Raw genomic sequence first — 19,446 nt, forward strand, 5'->3', positions numbered from 1 at the left:
GAGTGACTCCAAGGACTAGCTGGCTGGCCTGCTCATCTAAAATTTCAGGGACATGGAAGACTTCCAACCTCCCTGCTTCTGCACCTGGATTCTGCCATCTGTGAGTGTACCCTACCAAGTGGTGCCATCCCAGTCCTGGACCCTTGGAAGGGGGCCTCAGGTGTTTTCACTGTGGAACAGGCGCATCCTCTGCTGAGCGATGCATTCCGAACAGAACCGTCACATTTCCCCGGTTGTAGGCGCATCCTCGAGCAGAAACGACGTATAGTAAAAGGTGGGTGGATTGTACCTGTCGCAACAGACTTCCATTGCCGTCGCATCTTGGGTTTGACGCATCGCCTTCAGAACTGCCTCCGCAGGACACTTTTCCCAGTGCAAACGCCTCACATCTCCTTTTGACAGCAGCCTTGACAACAATGCAGAAACTCCACATTGCAGCTTCATTGCTCAGTTTAACTGACGGATTGTCTAGACTGCGCAACGTATCCTCAACACCACCCTTCACGTCGCATGCCCCGTTGACAGGATCTTTGACATCGATGCAGTTGGACCTCACAGCACAGCCTCTCTGCATCTCGGAACTGACGCCTCGCCTCAGCTGTGCGACACATCTTTGACGCGGCTCCATGCAACGCTCCTCAAAAGGATTTAAGATATTTTGGTTCAGCTAGCATAACTGGGACCCTGCAGCAGGTCTGTGCTCCATCAGAGTCGACCTGAACTTCTGACTTTGTCCCGGTCCAGCACGACTAGATATAGCCCCAATAGCGCTTTTTGATTCTCTGTGCTATTTTTACTTCAAACTTTGAAATTCAATCTCTACAGTTCGTCTTATTGAATTTTTGTTGTTTTGGTCTTGTTTTATTTGTTAAATTCAGGTCTATTTTTCTTGCCTGGTGTGGAATCTTTTTTGTGCAGTGTTTTCACTGTTTTACTGTTTAAAGTGTTGTACAAATACTTTACACATTGCCTCTAAGTTAAGCCTGACTGCTCTGTGCCATGCTACCAGAGAGTGAGCACAGGTTAATTTAGGGTTCGCTTGTGCCTTAGCCTGACTAGGATTGTGGTTGCTGATTGACCAGGGATTATGCCCCAGTCAACCAGCAACCCAATTTCTAACACCTCTTATGGAGCAAAATAACGTGGAGGAGTGGGATACAAGGGTAACAAATATAGTTGCAGAAGCAAGGATAAGATGTGTGAATGTGAAATGTGGTGCTTTCAATATTTTAACAAGATTTCTCTTTTAAAGGACTCCTGAAGCCAATTCCAGTGCCACTAGCCCAGAGTTTGAACAGTTCCAGTTGCTCCCCACCACTGAGTCATCTTATCTCGCCCGAGCCAGCAAAAACGAATTCTTGAACCTTGTTCCAGACATTGAGGAGATTCGACCTGGGTAAGATATGGGCATTTCAAGACAGCCTTACCTAAGTGTAACTGAATGTGGTGGGACATAAGGGGATGGGCAAGCCTCATTAGAGCTTTAGTATGAGTTTGAGAGCTCTCATCAGACCTTTGTGGCAAATTGACCTGTAGGATAAGGATAGTTTGAGAGTCTTAAGGGCTTGACAGCATAGAATATATGTATTTGATGACACCAATTCCACCCCACATGAAATCCATATCTCCTCTGCCCAATATGGGTACCAGATTGTTCAATATTGCATCTTTCATAGATTCCCATGCTTGAATCATCCCTGCTGTAGAGCCGGGAGTCCCACAGCAGACATAGTGAGCAATACAGTGCTAGAAATACACAGAAATTCTTTAACATAGTCACAGAGTAGCTTATTCACACCAATATAAAAGATCCACAAATCAGAGCAAAGCACGGTCTTTACCTTGCCCCACTCAGACCACCTTAGTTCAGATTTCTACCGAACATTGTATGTGAAGGAAATCCCCTTGAGCTGTGCTCATTCCGTCTGTTGAGTGGCTTTATTCATATCCCTCGCTGCATTTCTGAAGGATTTGATTAACTGACTACGAATTATACATCAGATCATCTCTGAATCTTCTGAAAACGTATTTTTAGTATATGTGTAACTTGTGGAAAGAAAAGGCTTCATTCTGAGGACCACCATAAGATGTACATATATTGCCTTCATCTAGCAGACAAGGCTAAGTATTGTAAAATTTGTAGAGCATTCTCTGCAAAAACTCAAAAAGAAACAGAGCGCGACTCTTATTGCGCTTTCAAAAGTCAAAAGATGATGATGTCCAGTTTTCTGAGGAAGAAGACTAAAGCTCCTCCCAATCAGCTGGAAAATCTCAAAAAGACCTCATTCACACTCTGAACATTCTTCAAAGACAATATCAGATGAAATCTTAAGTCGCTTAAGAGCCTCTTGAAAAGGCTTTTAAAAAATCCACAAGGGGAAACCCCATCCTTAAATGTGATGTTTCTGACAGGAGAAACAAAGTCAAGAAAACATTACAAGACCTCTTTTGAATCAACAACTCCCAAAACAGGAAAGAATGATCATGGAGCCACCACATGGTTAACCATGCCATCACCAATAAAGAAGATTGCAAAAACATCGACAGCGACAGAGACGAAAATTAATCCATTGATAACAGTCACTCAGAACTTCATCAACTATAACACTGTCAACAAGAACACCAACGGTGACGAAAAAACTACCAAAAAACGATTCAGACACAGTGCCTTCAGTGACATTCTCCAAAACTATGTAATCTTCCACACTGATGACAGAACTGTCAACAAAGACCACACCATTGTCGAGAACAGATATTCAAACAACACCAAAGCTATAATAACAACACAAGTTTTTGATAAGGGTATTCCAGGAACAATAGTACCTGAACATACTTTCCCCAAAAATTCTTGCCTTATGCACAAGAGCATCTTCTTGACACAGAACAACAAAGAAGGACTTTTTGGACCAGCGTACAGCTCTACGCAGTCGAAAGTGAAATACCAGAACCTGGATGAAGAAGAACATTGCAAAGAAAGTGTATTAGCAACATATCATGGTCGCATAGAAAGTCCAGACGCCAAGAGGCACTTACCAGTCTTTTGACAAACATTAGTATGATAAAGAGGAAGGATGGCAATATGGACTGGATGCTTATGAGTACATAATGCAGACACCCCTGAACTCCCAACTCAATGACTGGGATGAATCAAGCATGTTAAGCTATGAAACTATGAAAGACAGCAATATTGGAGAACTTCAGTTACAGCTGAGTAACTTTTTTCATACTGGTTGTGCATTTTGTCCTTCCTGCTGTGAAGGGTGCACAATTAATGCGCCTCTCATATAGTATGCAGCCTCTAACAAATTTGTTCCCTATGTTTTATTTTTGTTTTCCATTCTCTTGCTAATGTTTTGAATTGAACTTGCAGCTCTGTGGTGTCCAAGAAGGGGTATCTTCACTTCCGTGAGCCACAGTCTAACTCTTGGGCCAAACACTTTGTGGTGGTGCGTCGACCTTATGTCTTCATCTACAGCAATGACAAGGACCCTGTGGAAAGGGCAATTCTCAACTTATCAACAGCACAAGTGGAATACAGCGAGGACCAGCAGGCCATGGTGAAGGTCAGTGATTGTGCACGTGAGACTTCATACACAAGCGCACACATACAATCCCCTAACACGTTTTCCAGAGACTCGCAAAATCACCTAGCCTCTGACATTCATACTTTCACATTCTTTCTATAAATATAATCATGTTATCTGTTTCTGATGGATACATCTTCCTTTGGATTCCATCACCTTAATATAATACATGTATCAAACTGGTCTTGAAAAGCTTTTTGCAGAAATAACTCTCCAGTGCTGCCTTTCTGATAGAGACTTCTAACTGCAGATTCGTCACCTTAGAATATTCTCCAGACATCAGATTGAATTCGGAAAATATTGAGCAGTACCTCTGTGCACCCTTAAGTGGCATTCAGTGACTCTGCTTTTGAAGTGGCAAGCGTGATGCGTATATAGGCGCCACCCTGGCACACTGACATCCGTTCCTTTACACACCAACAGAGCAGATTCAAAGACCTGCCATGGTCATTTTTTTTTTTTACCACTTTTTAATACATTTTATCAGTCTTTTTTGAGGTTTGCTCATGGTGTGCTAGGGACATGCCTCCCAACAAAGCTACAGGGTTTAAAACAAATGTCATAGACAGATGTCTGTTTCTGACCCGCACTTGGTTTGCCTGGGGCAGAGCCACAACTCCACGGCCTGCACCAACTGCATTCGAAGGTGACTCATGCATCGGCATTGAATCCCCTAGAGGCGCAGATGAGAAGGCTCTATGCCAGTCCGACTGAGATTTCAAGCCCGTTCTCTGAGCCAGTCCCAAGGATGATCGTCAACCCACTCCAAGTCATCATTTTCAAAGTATTGCAGGTCCAAGAAGCACAAGAAGAATTTGACGTCTTCTTCGGCTTCCCCTAGCAAGCACCACACTTCTAGCCTCTGCTTCCACACTCCACCTGTGGGGCCATTCGCCATGCAGCTCCATGCTTCCCAAAGATCCTTGGGCAGGAGTGACCCTTTCCCAACTTAAGGAGTTCTATGACACCATATACTCCATATTTAGTTCCACAGCTTCCTCTGGCACTCCTTTGAGTTCCAGGGAGTCAAGTGGTGCCTCTGGTGGATTCCCTTTGGCAGGTTCACCCTCAACACCAGCTGGGCCGTCTGTATTCACCCTCGGATCCAGACTGATGCTGAAACTGGTTCAAGTCCACCCAGCGCCATCCCCGGACCCAATCAAGGAGGAAACTATTCTCCTCTTCAATTCGGAGGTGCTGTCTTGACGCTGTCCAGATCATGTCAGCCCACACTGGATGTGACAACCCCGGACATGCCCTCTTTTCCTGAAGGAGGGGATAGTGAAGAAGCTTCTAGCCTCCTGGAGGACGACTCCTACCACGAGGAAAACTGGTATGAGGTGCTGGGTGATACAAATGGCTGAACATTTCTACAAACTCTGGCCTGATTTCTCCTTCAAGCACCACCATGTAGGAAGGTGCACAGGCATCATAGGCCCTTGATCTACAGCTACCCTCCGTCGAGTTCATGACCAATCCCTTACAGTGGTACTTCAACCAGGGCAAGATCTATAGAGCTCTGTTCCCTTTTAATAAGGTCCTATAGGAGGCTGGCTCAGTTTATGGTGTACACCTATGGTGTGGCACTCTATATTGAGTCCAGGCAACCCTTAGTGATACTGAATAGGTGTCCAGATAGCAGAGCCTCTCTAGGGCTAGCTTAAGTGAGAAGCTGAAGGTTATTCAGGAGGAATGTAAAGCACTTGCAATACCACACTAGTCAGACAATAACTAAGTCACAAGAAAGGACCACACCAGTGTTGCAAAAATAAAGGACACTTTATTACAGCACTGATACTAAACTGAAATTGGTATGTCTCCCTTTGGAGATATTACTTACAATTATACACATAAAATAACCAGCAAAAAAGTATACAGGGCCTCAGGGGAGGGCCAAACCTTATACTAAAAAAGTGGAATGTGAAGGTGGAACCTCCAATTAAGGTAAGTGTGATGGTTAGCTAGGGGCTAGGGCCAGTTAGAAACACCAGAGGTAAGTACAGTAGGCGATCCCAGGAGTAAGTCAGTTACCCACCCAGTTGTCTCATAGGTAACACAGAAAGCAGTGGTTGGAGATTGTGGAATTCACAACCCTTCTCAGCGGACCTGAGGAAACCAACCAGCAAGAGGATGGATGGAGATTGCCCCTACACCAGGGACCCGGATGCAGAGGGGAGAAGGGACTCTGAAGACTATGGATGCCTCGGATTGTCCATCTAATGTCACAACCCGTGGACCAGGCTGGTGGAACCCAGGAACAGATTCTGAATGTGATAGACCTGCAAAGGAAGGGGACAGAGTCCAACACCCAAGGAGGTGCCCAGGTGGTGCAGGTGGCTCCTGCAGATGAAGTTCCTGCAAGTCGGTGGAAGAAGAGGTCTAACCGCGTGGTTCAGGAGCAGCAGAAGATCCCAGGAGTTGCCTATGAGCTTTCTCTCGACGGTCGTCATATTGCAGGAGGTTTAGTGACCATTCAATTCATCAACAAACATTAGCAAATGCAAATAGAAGCAGAAGAGACGTTTGCAAAATTGTGGAACCAGCAAGGTCCAGGAGCCTATACCCAGCAAGGGGAATCAGAGCTGGCCCCCAGCACAAAGGAAGGCCAACAGAATTCAATGGAGCCCCCACGAGTCACCCACAGAGAGTCACAAGGAGGCCTTACCAGCCCTGCAAAACCGAAGTCTCACATTGCAGGAAATTGCAGGACAGAAGCTGATCTTCTCTTTGCCGAGTGCTGGGGATCAGGGCTATTTGAAGGCTGTAGATCTCCCGGAGGAAGAGTCACCAAGCCTTGGCAAATGCAAAAGTTGTGGTGCACAGGAGAGCCAGTCCATTGGCAGGAGCAAAGGCCTACAGTCTCCCTAATTGGATAGTAGACAAGCATGACCCAGGGGAGGCCACAGACTCACCACCTGTGTTGCAGGATCTTCGGATGTCCAGAGACAGCAGACCCCACCAACCGGTCGACAATGCCTTAAGGTGTCTGCGGTTGCAGTGGAGTGACTCCCTCACTCCAAGGGAGATTACTTCTTGTTTCCTCCTGCAAATAGAGTCCTTGTGAGCCTGGAGGATGCACAGCCTTGGATGTTGCAGAATTCTTGCAGGATCCAAAGAAACAATGTTGCAGTGGGAGCCTTTTACCAGAAGCAGACGTGTTTCTGTTCCAGGTGACGACCAGCAGCAGTTCCAGAGACCCATGTCAGACGATGTCTTGCAGAGAGTTCCTCGTAGAGTCTTGCTTGACGAATCTGAGGGTCCACCCCCAAGGGAGCCCTTAAATAACTCTAAAAGTGGGTTGGTCACTCCCTGCTGTGACCTACCTATCAGAGGGGGTCAGGGACTTCACTTGCCTGGCCTAACCAACCAGATGCTGCCAGGGGTCTCTGCCCATCGTATTTGTAAAATGGCAGAATCGTGTAGCCACTTGGCAGATCTCTCTGGGCCCCTCCCTAGGGGAGGATCTGGACAGGGGGAGTTACTCCCCTGTCCTTTGTGTAGTTTCGCACCAGACTGGGGGTTCCTGAACTGGTGCTAACCGGAATATGCAAGGCGGGCAACAAATGTGCCCTTCAAAGCAGTCTGGTGGCCTTCAGAGGCCACCCCACCCCAGCCCCTAGACACCTAATACACATGTAGAGGTGGTCACACCTCTCCCTCACAATACCTCCTTTGTTCTGCTCCTCCAGCCTCAGCCTGGCTCATCAGCAGGAGGGCAGAACAGTGTCTGGGGTCAGCAGCAGCACATGCTGCCAGCTGGATGCCTTAAGGCTGCTCAGGCAGAACTGGAAGATTCCCATTGGATCCCCCAGAGTACATGGTATCATGCAGCTAACACTGGAATTAGTGTAATTGCACAATTTCAGCATGTTTAATACCAAATATGCCTCAGTTTGGACTAGCCATTATATAGTTGGATCTCTGGTGTTGACCAGTGTCCACTACATACCTTAAGAAGGCTTCCCCACACTTACAGAGTCTAGGAAGTGGCCTGCGGTCTGTAGGGCCCCCTGCTTATGCAAGGGTACTCTCACACTTGAAGGCATGCACCCTGCCCTTGGGCTGAAGGGCCTACCAGAGGGGTGACTTATAATGTCTAAGTGCAGTGGTTAGGTTTGGCAGTCAAAGGCCTGCAGTCACAGTTTGCATGGGCTTCTATAGGTGGCATAATACGTGCGGCAGCCCATAGGGCACCAATGCCCTTGGTATCTAGGTACCATATACTAGGTACTTACAGTGTGCACCAGTATGCCAGTTGCGGGTGTATGGAGTAACAAACAACTACATTTAGGGGAGAGAGCACTGTTACTGGGATCCTGATTATCAGGATCCCAGTGAACTATAGTCCAAACACAGTGATACCAGGCAATGAACTCAGCTTACTACAGGTCCTCAGCAACATTTTTCTAGGGGCTTGGGGCAAACCTTGCACAGGGTCTTCACATGATTTCCCGCTAGCATCGCTCCAGCCCTCCTTTCCCAGCACCCCACTCCCAAGATCCTGGTCGTGCAGGCCTCGACAGCCAGGAGCAACCCAAATGCACACCTTGCCACCCCACCTGATAGAGAATCAGAGAGGCTGGATACGTTTGGGGACAGGGTCCCCTCTTCCACCCATGGACATCATTTAGGGGTCACAGCTGTAAACCCTGGCTTTCCCTTTGCAACCCCCGGCACTGTCTTTGTGATCCCTGTGGTCAGAGATGTTAAATTCAGTGCCTGGAACACAGGGGCAGTGGTCCTAATGGACGTCGTTGGAGCTCCACTCCTTGTTTTCTGTCAATATTTTTATTACACAAATACTGAATATTATTCACTATTACTATAATAAAGAACAAGTGCAATTAGCTGCAATATGTCTCTGTCTGGCAGGCGAGGTAAGTAAAAAATGTTTTTAAATATATGTTGTATGCAAGCTTGCAGGGGGTTTATGTGCGAGAACGTGTGGATGTGTTTGTATGTTTAACTGTGTGTGAGTGAAAGTAGATGTCAAATGGCATGTGATGTCACTTCTGCTACCCCGGGCATTTTGGTGAAATGGCGTTCATGCTTCCACCAGCTTAACCACTGCGATGTGTGCGCACTGCATGTCTCTTGTGTTGATACTTTTATGCCTCGTGGGACTTGATTGCTCAGCTGCTCCCCATTATTCCTGAGGGTGATGCCAGGCCATTTTCAAGCAGGTCCTGGTTGATGGTCAGAGCATAGTGAAGTTCAGCACTACTAACTCACTAGACAGGGTGATGACCTCTTCAGTGACACTCTACTGACACGCCTTTTTGTGGTTCGCTGGGTTTTCAGGGGATTTCCAGCCTTCTCTGGTAGGCATGCCCTTTAACTGCTCCTGCCTGTTTGGAGACAAGGCTGACATGGTACTCAGACACTTCAAAGAGAGCCTGCTACTTTCTGGCGCTGAAAAAAGCAAAGAGGCTCTAATCTTATACTAGATCTTGGCCCTCTCAATGCCTTTCTACTGAAAAAGAAATTAAAGATGCTAGCAATGACTAACATTTCTTGTGTGCCCTGGTTCTTGTGGACTGATTAGTAGTGTTGAACCTTGGGGACGCATTGTTCCACATTCCCATCCTGCTGGCCTACAGGCGTTACCTGCCGTTCATGGTGGACCACGAACATTTCCAATTGGCTTTGCTCCACTTTAGGATTTAACAGTGCCCCAGAGATGTTTAAGAAAGTGATAGTGTTGAGTGCAGCACCTCTGAGGAGGTCAGGGTCCCTAGTTTTGCCTTACCTCGATGTTGAAAGTGAGCTTGCCCCAGACAGCTGTCACCCACCTCCAGACTATGGCGAACCTCTTGTACTCACTGGGGTTCACTAGCAACGTGCCAAAGTCATACTTACTCCCTCTCGGACACCTCCTTTCATCAGAGCCATTCTGGTCACTGTACAGTTCCACACCTACTCTCCGGAGCAGAGACTCTAGGGCATTTCGGCTGTGATTCCAATGTTTAAACCACAGTCCTGGATTTTGGTGAGACTGACTCTGAGGTTGCTGGGTCTAATGGCTTCCCGCCTCTTATGATTAAGGATGCTCAATTGCATATGATGGCTGTGCAGTGGGATTTGAAGTCCCAGAGGATACAGCATCAGGGAAATCTCTTTGACCTGGTCCAGAGACTGCAAAAGATCTATAGTAGTGGTTGACAAACCATGATTGGACCTGTGACATACCCTTCTCACTTCCCTAACCAGAGTTGACAGTGGTGACTTATGCGTCACTTCTGGGCTGAGGCAGCCATGTGGGAGAGGTGGAGATCCGAAGATTCCAGTCTTCATCAGAATCCAAGCTCTTTATCAACCTTCTCGAGCTGTGGACTATCTGCTTGGCATTGAAGGCCATCCTTCCGTTCATCAAGGTTAGGCTGGTTCCGGTGTTCACGGACAATTCAATAAAATGGGTGGAGTGGGGTCAAGGACAATTTCCTGGTCGTGCAGCACCTGACGGGGGATCTCTGAACGCCAAGGCAGAAAACTCAGCTGTTGATGCCTAGTGGATTACATATGGCATCTACAGCCGAAGGTGGCGCAAGGTCTTTTCCAAGGATGGCGAGAACTTTGGCTTGATCTATATGCCATTGCCAAGAATGTGCAGTGTCAGTGCTTCTGTGCATTGGAGTTTCCAAAATGTCTCTCAGTCGGAGAGGGGTTCCTTTTAGACAGCCCTTTTGTGAAGACTTTCAGTCGAAGGAGCAGGGCAGGGCATGTACCGGAATCTACGCACACTTGTCCTTCATGCTTGGAGATTGAGCGGCGGCAGTGAAATGTCTTTGATCTTCCGAGATTTGTGGTGTCATCTTTGTAGTCAGGCAACCCTCAACAAAGAATGTATATGCCTGCCGTTGGGACAAATTTTGATTGGTGTTCCTCCTGACATGTTGACCCTACATAGCTGCTCTCTGAGACATCTGACCCTTAGAACGGTCTTTGTGGCCATTGCTCGGCCAAAAGGGTCAGCGAGCTTTAAGCTTTTTAGGATTATTTTCCAGATACCAGCTTCTAACCAGAAAAACTGATTCTTCTGACTGGTGTCTCCTTCCTTCAGAAGGCAGTGACTCCTTTCAACATCAACCAAACCATCGCATCGCTGACATATTTTTGTTCCACTCCATCCTTCCAAGGACGAGGAAAGGATCCACTGTCTGGATATGAAAATAACTCTTTCTTTTGACATTGACCATACCAAAGACCAGCCGCCAGATGGGCGATCAGCTCTTTATCGGATTCTTAGGAGTGAAAAAAGGCAAGCCTGTACAAAAGAGAACTGTTTGTCAAAGGTTTGCACTTTGCATTAAGATCTGCTATGCCCTGGCTCAGAAGCAGTCTCCTGAGGACTTGCCGGCCTATTCCACAAGGACCAAGGCTGCTATTGCTTACTTAGCACTCGGAGTACCTGTCTTGGACATCTGCCCAGCTGCTATGTGGTTGTTTCTCCAAATGTTCACAAAGCACTACTGCTTGGACAGTCAGGTCCTTCAGGACAGATATTTTGCCCGTTCATTCCTCCATGATTCTCTGTTTTAGCCAGTTTGTGGACCCACCTCCGGGGCAGTATTGCTTGAGTATCTATTCTAAGGTGAGGAATCTGTGGTTAGAAGTCTCTATTAGAAGAACAAGTTACCCTTTGGTAATGCTGTATCTGATAAAGAATTCTATCTGCAGATTCCTTCCACCTTAGAATATTTGGCAGACGTCAGACTGGATCTGGAGATTTTAAGCAATCCCCTTGCGCGCTTGTAGGTGGCGTCGGTCAGCTCCGTCTGGCAGTGTGGCGTCCTCCGTGCTGGATTGATGTGTGTGGAGCCTATATAGATGCCCCAGCACTCTGATCTCAGTTCCTTCTTTTCCACGCTATCAGCTAGGATCTGGACAAGCTCCCCTCTTTCACTTTTGACTTTAAGCATTGCGGAGCCTGTCATCGACAGATACCGGTGAAGGACCCCCACTTGGTGTGCCTGTGGTGCCTGAAGAGAGACCACTACATATTGTGCGGGGAGTGCAGGACCATGAACCTTAAGACCATCCGCGAGCAGGCCATGTAGATCTTGGCTTCTTGCCATGCAACTCCATGCTGCTCCAAGTCCCATTCACTTAGGAGTCTCAGGACCGCTCCCGGAGTTGCCTACGTCGGTCCTCTCCGCACCCCTAAACCTTTTCAGGTAGGTTTCATAAAAAGTTGTTAAAGCGCTTTTCGACTTCTCTGCATGGCTCTCATTTTTCAGACAACACAAGAGAACACCACCACAATCCCAGGTCCCATTCTGAGAATCTTCCTGTGCAGGTGTTGGAAACTGGGTCCGCTCAGCTCTTCCCCGAGTTAGGCAGAGCCACCCCCACCCATCTCTGTGAATTTTATGAAGCCATGAGCCTCACCTTTGGGTGTCCCACTCCGTCTGGAGAGCCCTCGGGCCCTCAAGTGGGTCTTCGACTGGTGCTGCGCCTCCGTATCCACCTTCCCAGGGCCAGTCCATCCCTCAGGATCTGTTGGCTGATCTGGATCGACCACGGCTTCTCAACCTCCTCCAGGGGCCGATCTTGACAGAGCCGGCACCAAACCCTTTGTGATTCCCAACTCCAAAACGGAGCCAGAGTGGCATCACCCGACCTCGGTTCCAGTGCTGGACAGGCCCACACACCATGAATTAGAGATGGAGCCCTGTTTCCTTGAAAGACTTGCTGAGGAATACTAAAGGAGGGGATCCAAGTATGCATATCCCTACACTGATCCCCTAGCAGAATCCATGGCAGAAGACAACTAGTATGATGAGATGGCTGATACCAGTTGTCTGGATACCTCACCATACATTGGACTTCTCTTCCCTTCCACAGTGGCTGTGGAGGAAGGGGCTTCTCTCGTGTTGGTGGCCTGGAGGGTGGCTGACTTTCTCGACCTAATGCTGCCCATGATTGAGACCAAGACCAATGTGTGATAGCGGTACTCCAGCCCAGGGTATCTCCTTCAGAACTCTTACTACCCTTTAATGAAGCCTTCACTGATGGCCTTCTTGAGTCCTGGACCATTTCTCGCCACCTTTGCCCTGCTCCTGGGTACCCAGCCTTCCTTTCCAAGCACCCCACCCTGACAGTCTGGTGGCCCAGGACTCAACCTGCTAGATCAATCCAGCGCGTTCCTTACCACTTAACCGGATAGGAAATCTAAGGGTCTGGATTCCTTTGGTAAGACGATTTTCTCTTTCACCAGCCTGGCACTGCAGCCCACTGCATGTTTATTGGGCCATTATTCCCATACTGTGTGGGATACAGTTGCACAAGTCCTACCTGTGGTTTCTGATGTGTCCCAGACCATACTCTCCCAAAATATTGCTGCTTGGCGAGATGCTGTAAAGTTCACAATCAAATGCAGGTTGGATAAAACCGACTCACTGGGCAGAGCTATTGCTTCTTCAGTTACTTTCCCACGTCACGCCTTTTTGAGGAATGCTGCCTTTTCAGGGCATCTCCTATGGACATGCCCTTCAATGAGATTTGCCTCTTTGGCATCAGGGTGGATTCAGCCTTGGGGAGATTCAAGGACAGTAGGGACACTGCTAGGTCGTTGGTGCTCTTGGTGGCCCCACGACAGCTGCATTCTGCCTTAAAACCCTTCTGTGGCTACGGTAGGGGATATTAGATGTGTCTCTTTCACCCTAGCCTCCATGGCTACCACAAACCTCGTGAGACCCTAATTTTGAGGTTCACCCAATCCGATTCCCCCCAGCCGCCCGACCCACATTTCAGCAGCTGCACAGGCAAAGCCTCTTTAATACACCCTTAGTAAAGCATGGGCATCTCCAACGCCATCTGCCCCAATGCAGTGCTGCGGATTGTACAATGGGGTTACACCCTCCCCTTCCAACAGACCCTGATGCCATTGTCTCCGTCCCCTTATTGGCAAATAGAGGACTGCCTTGCACTCTTGCCGCAGTAAGTACTGGGCCTTCTAGCCAAAGGAGCATTCAAGATGGTGCCAGCATCAGAAGTAGGTTGTGGTTGCTATTCCCACTACTCTCTGTTGCAGAGAAAGGATGGTGGCCTCAGTCCCATCCTAGAAGTGCGCCCTCTCAATTGCATCTTGAATAAGGAAAAATTCAAGATGCTCACTCTGGCTCAGGTCTTATCTGCCTTCGACCCTGAAGAAAGGATAAACTTGTAGGATACGTAGTTTCACATTGCTGCCCTGCCTTCCCTCAGGCGCTACCTACGGTTCATGGTAGGCTTATACGCATTATTAGCTTGCTGTGCTCCTTTTGGCCTTTCCAGCACCCCTCAGGTGTTCACCAAGGTGATGGCAGTGATCACAGCACATCTGCAGAGATTTCGGGTTCCATTCTGCCCCTACCTCGACGATTGGCTGCTGAAGGCAGACTCTCCCAGGCAGTTGCCACCCACCTCCAGACTATGGTGGAGCTCCTGCACTCGCTGGGGTTCATTATCAATATGCCAAAGTCATACCTGATTCCTTCTCAAATGCTTCCTTTCATTGGAGCTGTTCTGGATACAGTACAGTTTCTGACTTTTCCTTCAGAACAGCAAGTCCAGGATATTTGGAATATGATATTGATAATTCAGCTTTCATCCTAGATTTTGGTGAGACTGACTCTGAGGCTGCTAGGTCTTGTATTGTCTCCTGCATCCTATTGGTAATACATGTCTGTTGGTATATGCAGGATCTGCAGTGGGCACAGCATCAAACAAATCTCTCCTATCTGATCCAGATATCAGAGGCAACTGCAAAAGAACTGCAGTGGTTGCTCACAGACCTAAATTGAGTCAGTGGCAGACCTCTCTTTCTTCCCGACCTAGAAGTCACATTGGTGACAAATGTGTCACTCTTGGGTTGGGGAAGCCACCTGAGACAAGTGGAGGTCAGAGGTCTTTGGTCTCGGGCGGAATCTCAGCTCCATATCAACACTGTTGGAACTGAGAGTGATCTGACTGGCATTGAAAGCCTTTCTTCCTTCCATCAAGGGAAGGCTCGTTCAGGTGTTAACAGACAACACCAACTCCATGTGGTGTTGCAAAAAACAAGGCGGGTGGGGTTGTAGACCCTAAGTCAAGAGGCTCTGCCTCTCTGCACATGGCTGGAATGTCAGGACATATTCCTGGAGGTTCAAAATCTGGTCAGCTCCCTGAACCCCAGAATAGACAAACTCAGCCGTCGATGCTTAGTGGACCATGAGCGGTGTCTCCACCTGGAAGTGGTGCAAGGTCTCTTCCGAGATTGGGGAGAACTTTGGTTGGGTAGAACCTTGTTCAGAGCTATTCGCCACCTCTGAGAATGTGCAATGTCAGTACCTCTGGACACTGGAGTTTCCAAGGCATCTCTCTTTGAGGCGCATTTTGTCTCGAGTGGAGCTTAGGATTCCTATAACCTTTCTGGAAGATCCTTTGTCTTCCTCGCAGCAAAGAGCTGGAACACCCTGGCCCTGCACCTCAGGCAATCACCATCGCTACATCAGTTCAAGAAGGACATGAAAAAGCCTGGCTCTTCAACTGATGCTCAGTGCACAAACCCCCTCAGCACCTTGAGACCCTTACGGATAAGTAGCTGCGCTTTATAAACATTGATTTGATTTGATTCTGCCAATACCACTCCTGTCCAGAGTTCTCAAGAAGATCAAGAACGATCAAGACCAGGTCACCCTAGTGGCTGCAGACTGCATGGAGTATATGATACCCTGAACTTCTCAGCATGAGCATCTCTCCTGCAGTCAGGCTGTCTCTTTGTAAGGATCTCCTGGTAAAGTAACAGGGCAGGGCTCGACACCTGAGCCTGTACACTTGATCTTCATGCATGCAGATTGAGCAGGGACAGTTTAGGGGGTTTGATCCCCTTGGGGTTCAATCACTCAGGTCCTGCCTCCTGTACCAAGCGACTATGCCCCTCCCTACGCAAGCCATTCAGGATGGCCACGATGCAGTAAAATTCACAACTCTGTGTGCATTGGATACTGCAGATTGCCTTTGTTGGACAGTTAGCACCAATGTGGCACTTACGTAATATAAAACAGGTCTAATGGTTTCCCTGGGGATGTGCTATCTTCTTTAATAGACCTGCCTTTAATTAGCTCTCACCTCTTCTCGTGGTTTTTAAAAACAGCAGGACCACTGTGTTGTCCTTGGGCCTGTCTGCACAGTCATATGTTCCAGCAGCACTTCTGCCCAGTCTATGGCTAAGCTAGGGGCTTTCAATACTGACCGAATCCACTCATGTAACCAGCCCAACAGACACTACAGCCTTTTCATTACTGAGGCCATGGTACCTACCAACAACAGATGCAGCCCAGTCCCCCCACTCCTTTAGATGCCACAGTCGCAAAACCTCTTTAGTGTGTCCTTCAAGGAGCACACCCACCTTGTTTCTGGCAGGATCTGGTATTTTCTCTCAGAGGAGAAGCCAGCACTTTGGACAAGTGGTCCTGCAAGTTGTTCAGCAGGGTTATGCCCTTCTGTTTCTTTTCACGCCTCTTCTTTTTCCACCCCTATCATAGTGGCTGACGGAGGACCATCTGTCCCTCTTGCAGCAGGAAGTGTTGGCCATTGTGGCTGAAGGGGTCAAAGGGAGGATACTAGTATCAAAAGTAAGGTTTTGTCACTTCTTTTGCTACTTTCTGGTGCTGAAGCAAGACAGAGGTCTTCGTCCTATTACAGATCTGCACCCTCTCTATGCCTTTCTGAGAAAGGATAAATTCATGCTGCTCACTTTGGCACAGGTCTTGTATGCCCTTGACTCTGGAGACTGGATGATAGCGTTGGATCTGCAGAACGCATATTTCCACATCTGCGTCTTGCAAGCCCCCAAACAGTATCTTCATTTCACAGTGGGAAAGGAGCACTCTCAGTTCGCTGTACTTCTCTTTGGCCTTACCAGTGCCCTACAGGTGTTCGCAAAAGTGATGGAGGTGGTTGAAATACATCTGTGGAGGTCAGGGGTTCCAGTCTTCCCCTTCCGCGAAGACCGTCTGCTGAAGGTGGGCTCACACTAGTCAGTCATCACTCATCTCCAGACTACAGCGAAACTCTTAACATCTTGCAAAGTGAGCCCAGCTCCTTTGCAAACTCCTAGTGGCACCATGTTAGGTTGTGGTACCTTGACCACTAGGGCCTAAAACTTCTGTGCTCAATTAGGTTGTTGCTTCAGAAGGATCTTCGGTTGCAAAAGGTAGGCAGGGTCTTACACCCACGCCTGCACAATCATCACCTACATGCTTGGAGGTTGATCGGCAGCAGTTGACTGCATTCAGTCTTCTTTTGGAGATTGTTGTTATTTTGTTAGTCAAGTATCCCTCCCCTGAATCTGTATACACCTGCCGTTGGGACAGATTTGTGGCTTGGTGCGGTACTCAGCATATTGACCCACTTCACTTCAAAGTCTCTGAAGGGTTGCTGTAGGAAGCTGACTCTGTATATACTATCTCAGAGTGAGAGATAGTGTGTACAGAGTCCAGGGGTTCCCCTTAGAGGTTGATAGTGGTAATAATAGACAATACTAATGCTCTATTTGTGGTAGTGTGGTCGAGCAGTTAGGCTTATCAGTGGGTAGTGTTAAGCATTTGTTGTACACACACAGGCAATAAATGAGAACACACACTCAGACTTAACTTCAGGCCAATAGGTTTTTATATAGAAGAATATTATTTTCTTAATTTATTTTAGAATCACAAGATTCAGATTTCAAGTAAGTACATACATTGTAAGGTACTTGGCATAGGTAAATTTAGAACTTTGAAGTAAAACAGTAATTTACACAGTTTGGCATAAAATGGCAATAAGCTGTTTTAAAAGTGGACACAGTGCAAAATTCAACAGTTCCTGGGGGAGGTAAGTAAAGGTTAGCTTGACAGGTAAGTAAAGCACTTACAAGTTCAGTCTCTGGGGCATAGGCAGCCCACTATTTGGGGTTCAAGTCAACCCCAAACAACCAGCACCAGCAACACAGTGCCGGTCAGGTGCAGATGTCAAAGAGGGGCCCAAATAACATAGGCGCCTGTTGAGACTAGAGGTGCTCTGGTTCCAGTCTGCTAGCAGGTAAGTACCTGCGTCCTTGGGGAACAGGCCAGGTTTTTTTTTATAGAGCACTGGGGGGTCCCAAACAGGCACACAAAATACGCCCTCAGCGGCACAGGGGCGGCCGGGTGCAGTGTGCAAAGTAGGTGTCGGGTTTTGAATAGAAATCAGTGGAGGGACCTGGGGTGACTCTGGCGATGCAGGCAGCCACTGACTGAGAAACGATGAGGGCCGTCTGCTGGTCACTACTGCACCGGTAGTTGGTGCCTCTCTGGCCTGGGTGATGTGGGTGCAGTGGTTCTTCCAGGCGTCGTGTTCTTTGTTACTGGGCAGTCGCAGTCAGGGGGTTCCTCTCTCTGCAGGCGTCGCCGTGGGGGTGCAGGGAGGTCGTCTCAGGGTATCCACGTCTTGGGAGTCGCCTGGGGGTCCTCGCTGCAGTATTGGTTTCTCTGGACACAAGCCAGGGGCACCAGGTGCAGAGTGTTGGGCACATCCCTATCCCTATTGGGCTAAATCCTCAAAACCAAGATGGAGGATTTTCTAAGGAGGGGGTCACTTCAGCTCTGGTCACCTTAGGGGTGGACCTGGCTGAGGGGGTGACTCCTCCTTGTTTTTCTCATTATCTCTCCAGTCTTGCCGCCAAAAGTGGGGGCTGTGTCCGGGGGGGGGCGGGCATCTCCACTAGCTGAAGTGCCCTGGGGCATTGTAACATGTAGCCTGAGCCTTTGAGGCTCACTGCTAGGTGTTACAGTTCCTGCAGGGGGAAAGTGTGAAACACCTCCACTCAGGACAGGCTTTGGTTCTGGCCTCAAAGAGCACAAAGGCTCTCACCCCATGGGGTCAGAAACTCATCTCAGTGGCAGGCTAGCACAGACCAGTCAGTTGTGCAATGAAGGATTGGGTAAAATACAGGGGGCATCTATCTCTAAGATGCCCTTTGTGTGCACTTTTTAATAAATCCAACACTGACATCAGTGTTGGTTTATTATTCTGAGAAGTTTGATACCAAACTTCCCAGTATTCAGTGTAGCCATCATGGAATTGTGGAGTTTGTGTTGACAAACTCCCAGACCATATACGTAATATGGCCATACTGCACTTACAATGTCTAAGAATGGACTTAGACACTGTAGGGGCATATTGCTCATGCAGCTATGCCCTCGCCAGTTGTATAGTGCACCCTGTCTTAGGGCTGTAAGGCCTACTAGAGTGGTGACGTACCTATGCCACAGGCAGGGTTTTGTAGGCATGGCACCCTGAGGGGAATGCCATGTCGACTTTGCCATTTTCTCCCCACCAACACACACAACCTGCTTTGGCAGTGTGCATGTGTTAGGTGACGGGTCCCTCAGGGTGGCACAACACATGCTGCAGCCCTTAGGGACCTTCCCTGGTCACAGGGCCCTTGTTACCACTGGTACTTTTTACAAGGGACTTATCTGTGTGCCGGGGGTGTGCCAATTGTGGAAACAATGGTACATTTTGAGTGAAAGAACACTGGTGCTGGGGCCTGGTTAGCAGGGTCCCAGCACACTCTCAAGTCAAGTCAGCATCAATACCAGGCAAAACGTGGGGGGGTACTACAACAAGGAGCCATTTTCCTACAGTTCCTTTTTGTGATCCCTAGCCTAGCAAGGACTTACTTTGGTTACAGTTGAAGGTTACTTGCCTGCTGTTTCTGCAGTTTAGCAGTTGCGGGATCAGCCCTCTTTATTCAAATCACCTGTTGTAATGCATTCCTTACTCTTTTCATTGTGCCTCAGTGGGACCTGAATCTAGTCCTTATATTACTTATGTCCATTATGGCTTTTTGGCCTTAAGACATTTTCCTCATTGCCAT

General features: G+C 48.1%; 1 protein-coding gene across 14 annotated transcripts in view; it reads left to right on the plus strand.

Moving 5' to 3' along the window:
• The window catches only part of KIF1B (kinesin family member 1B), a 1,289,105-nt gene that overhangs the window by 1,218,648 nt on the left and 51,011 nt on the right, over window positions 1-19,446 (plus strand). For all 14 annotated transcript variants that reach the window (XM_069241187.1, XM_069241189.1, XM_069241193.1 and 11 more), the window contains 2 exons: window positions 1,253-1,396; window positions 3,371-3,563. In XM_069241187.1, the coding sequence (XP_069097288.1) occupies window positions 1,253-1,396; window positions 3,371-3,563 (337 nt within the window). The remainder of the gene's footprint in view (window positions 1-1,252; window positions 1,397-3,370; window positions 3,564-19,446) is intronic.

This window comes from Pleurodeles waltl, chromosome 6 (assembly GCF_031143425.1).
Source record: "Pleurodeles waltl isolate 20211129_DDA chromosome 6, aPleWal1.hap1.20221129, whole genome shotgun sequence".
Classification (NCBI taxonomy): domain Eukaryota; kingdom Metazoa; phylum Chordata; class Amphibia; order Caudata; family Salamandridae; genus Pleurodeles; species Pleurodeles waltl.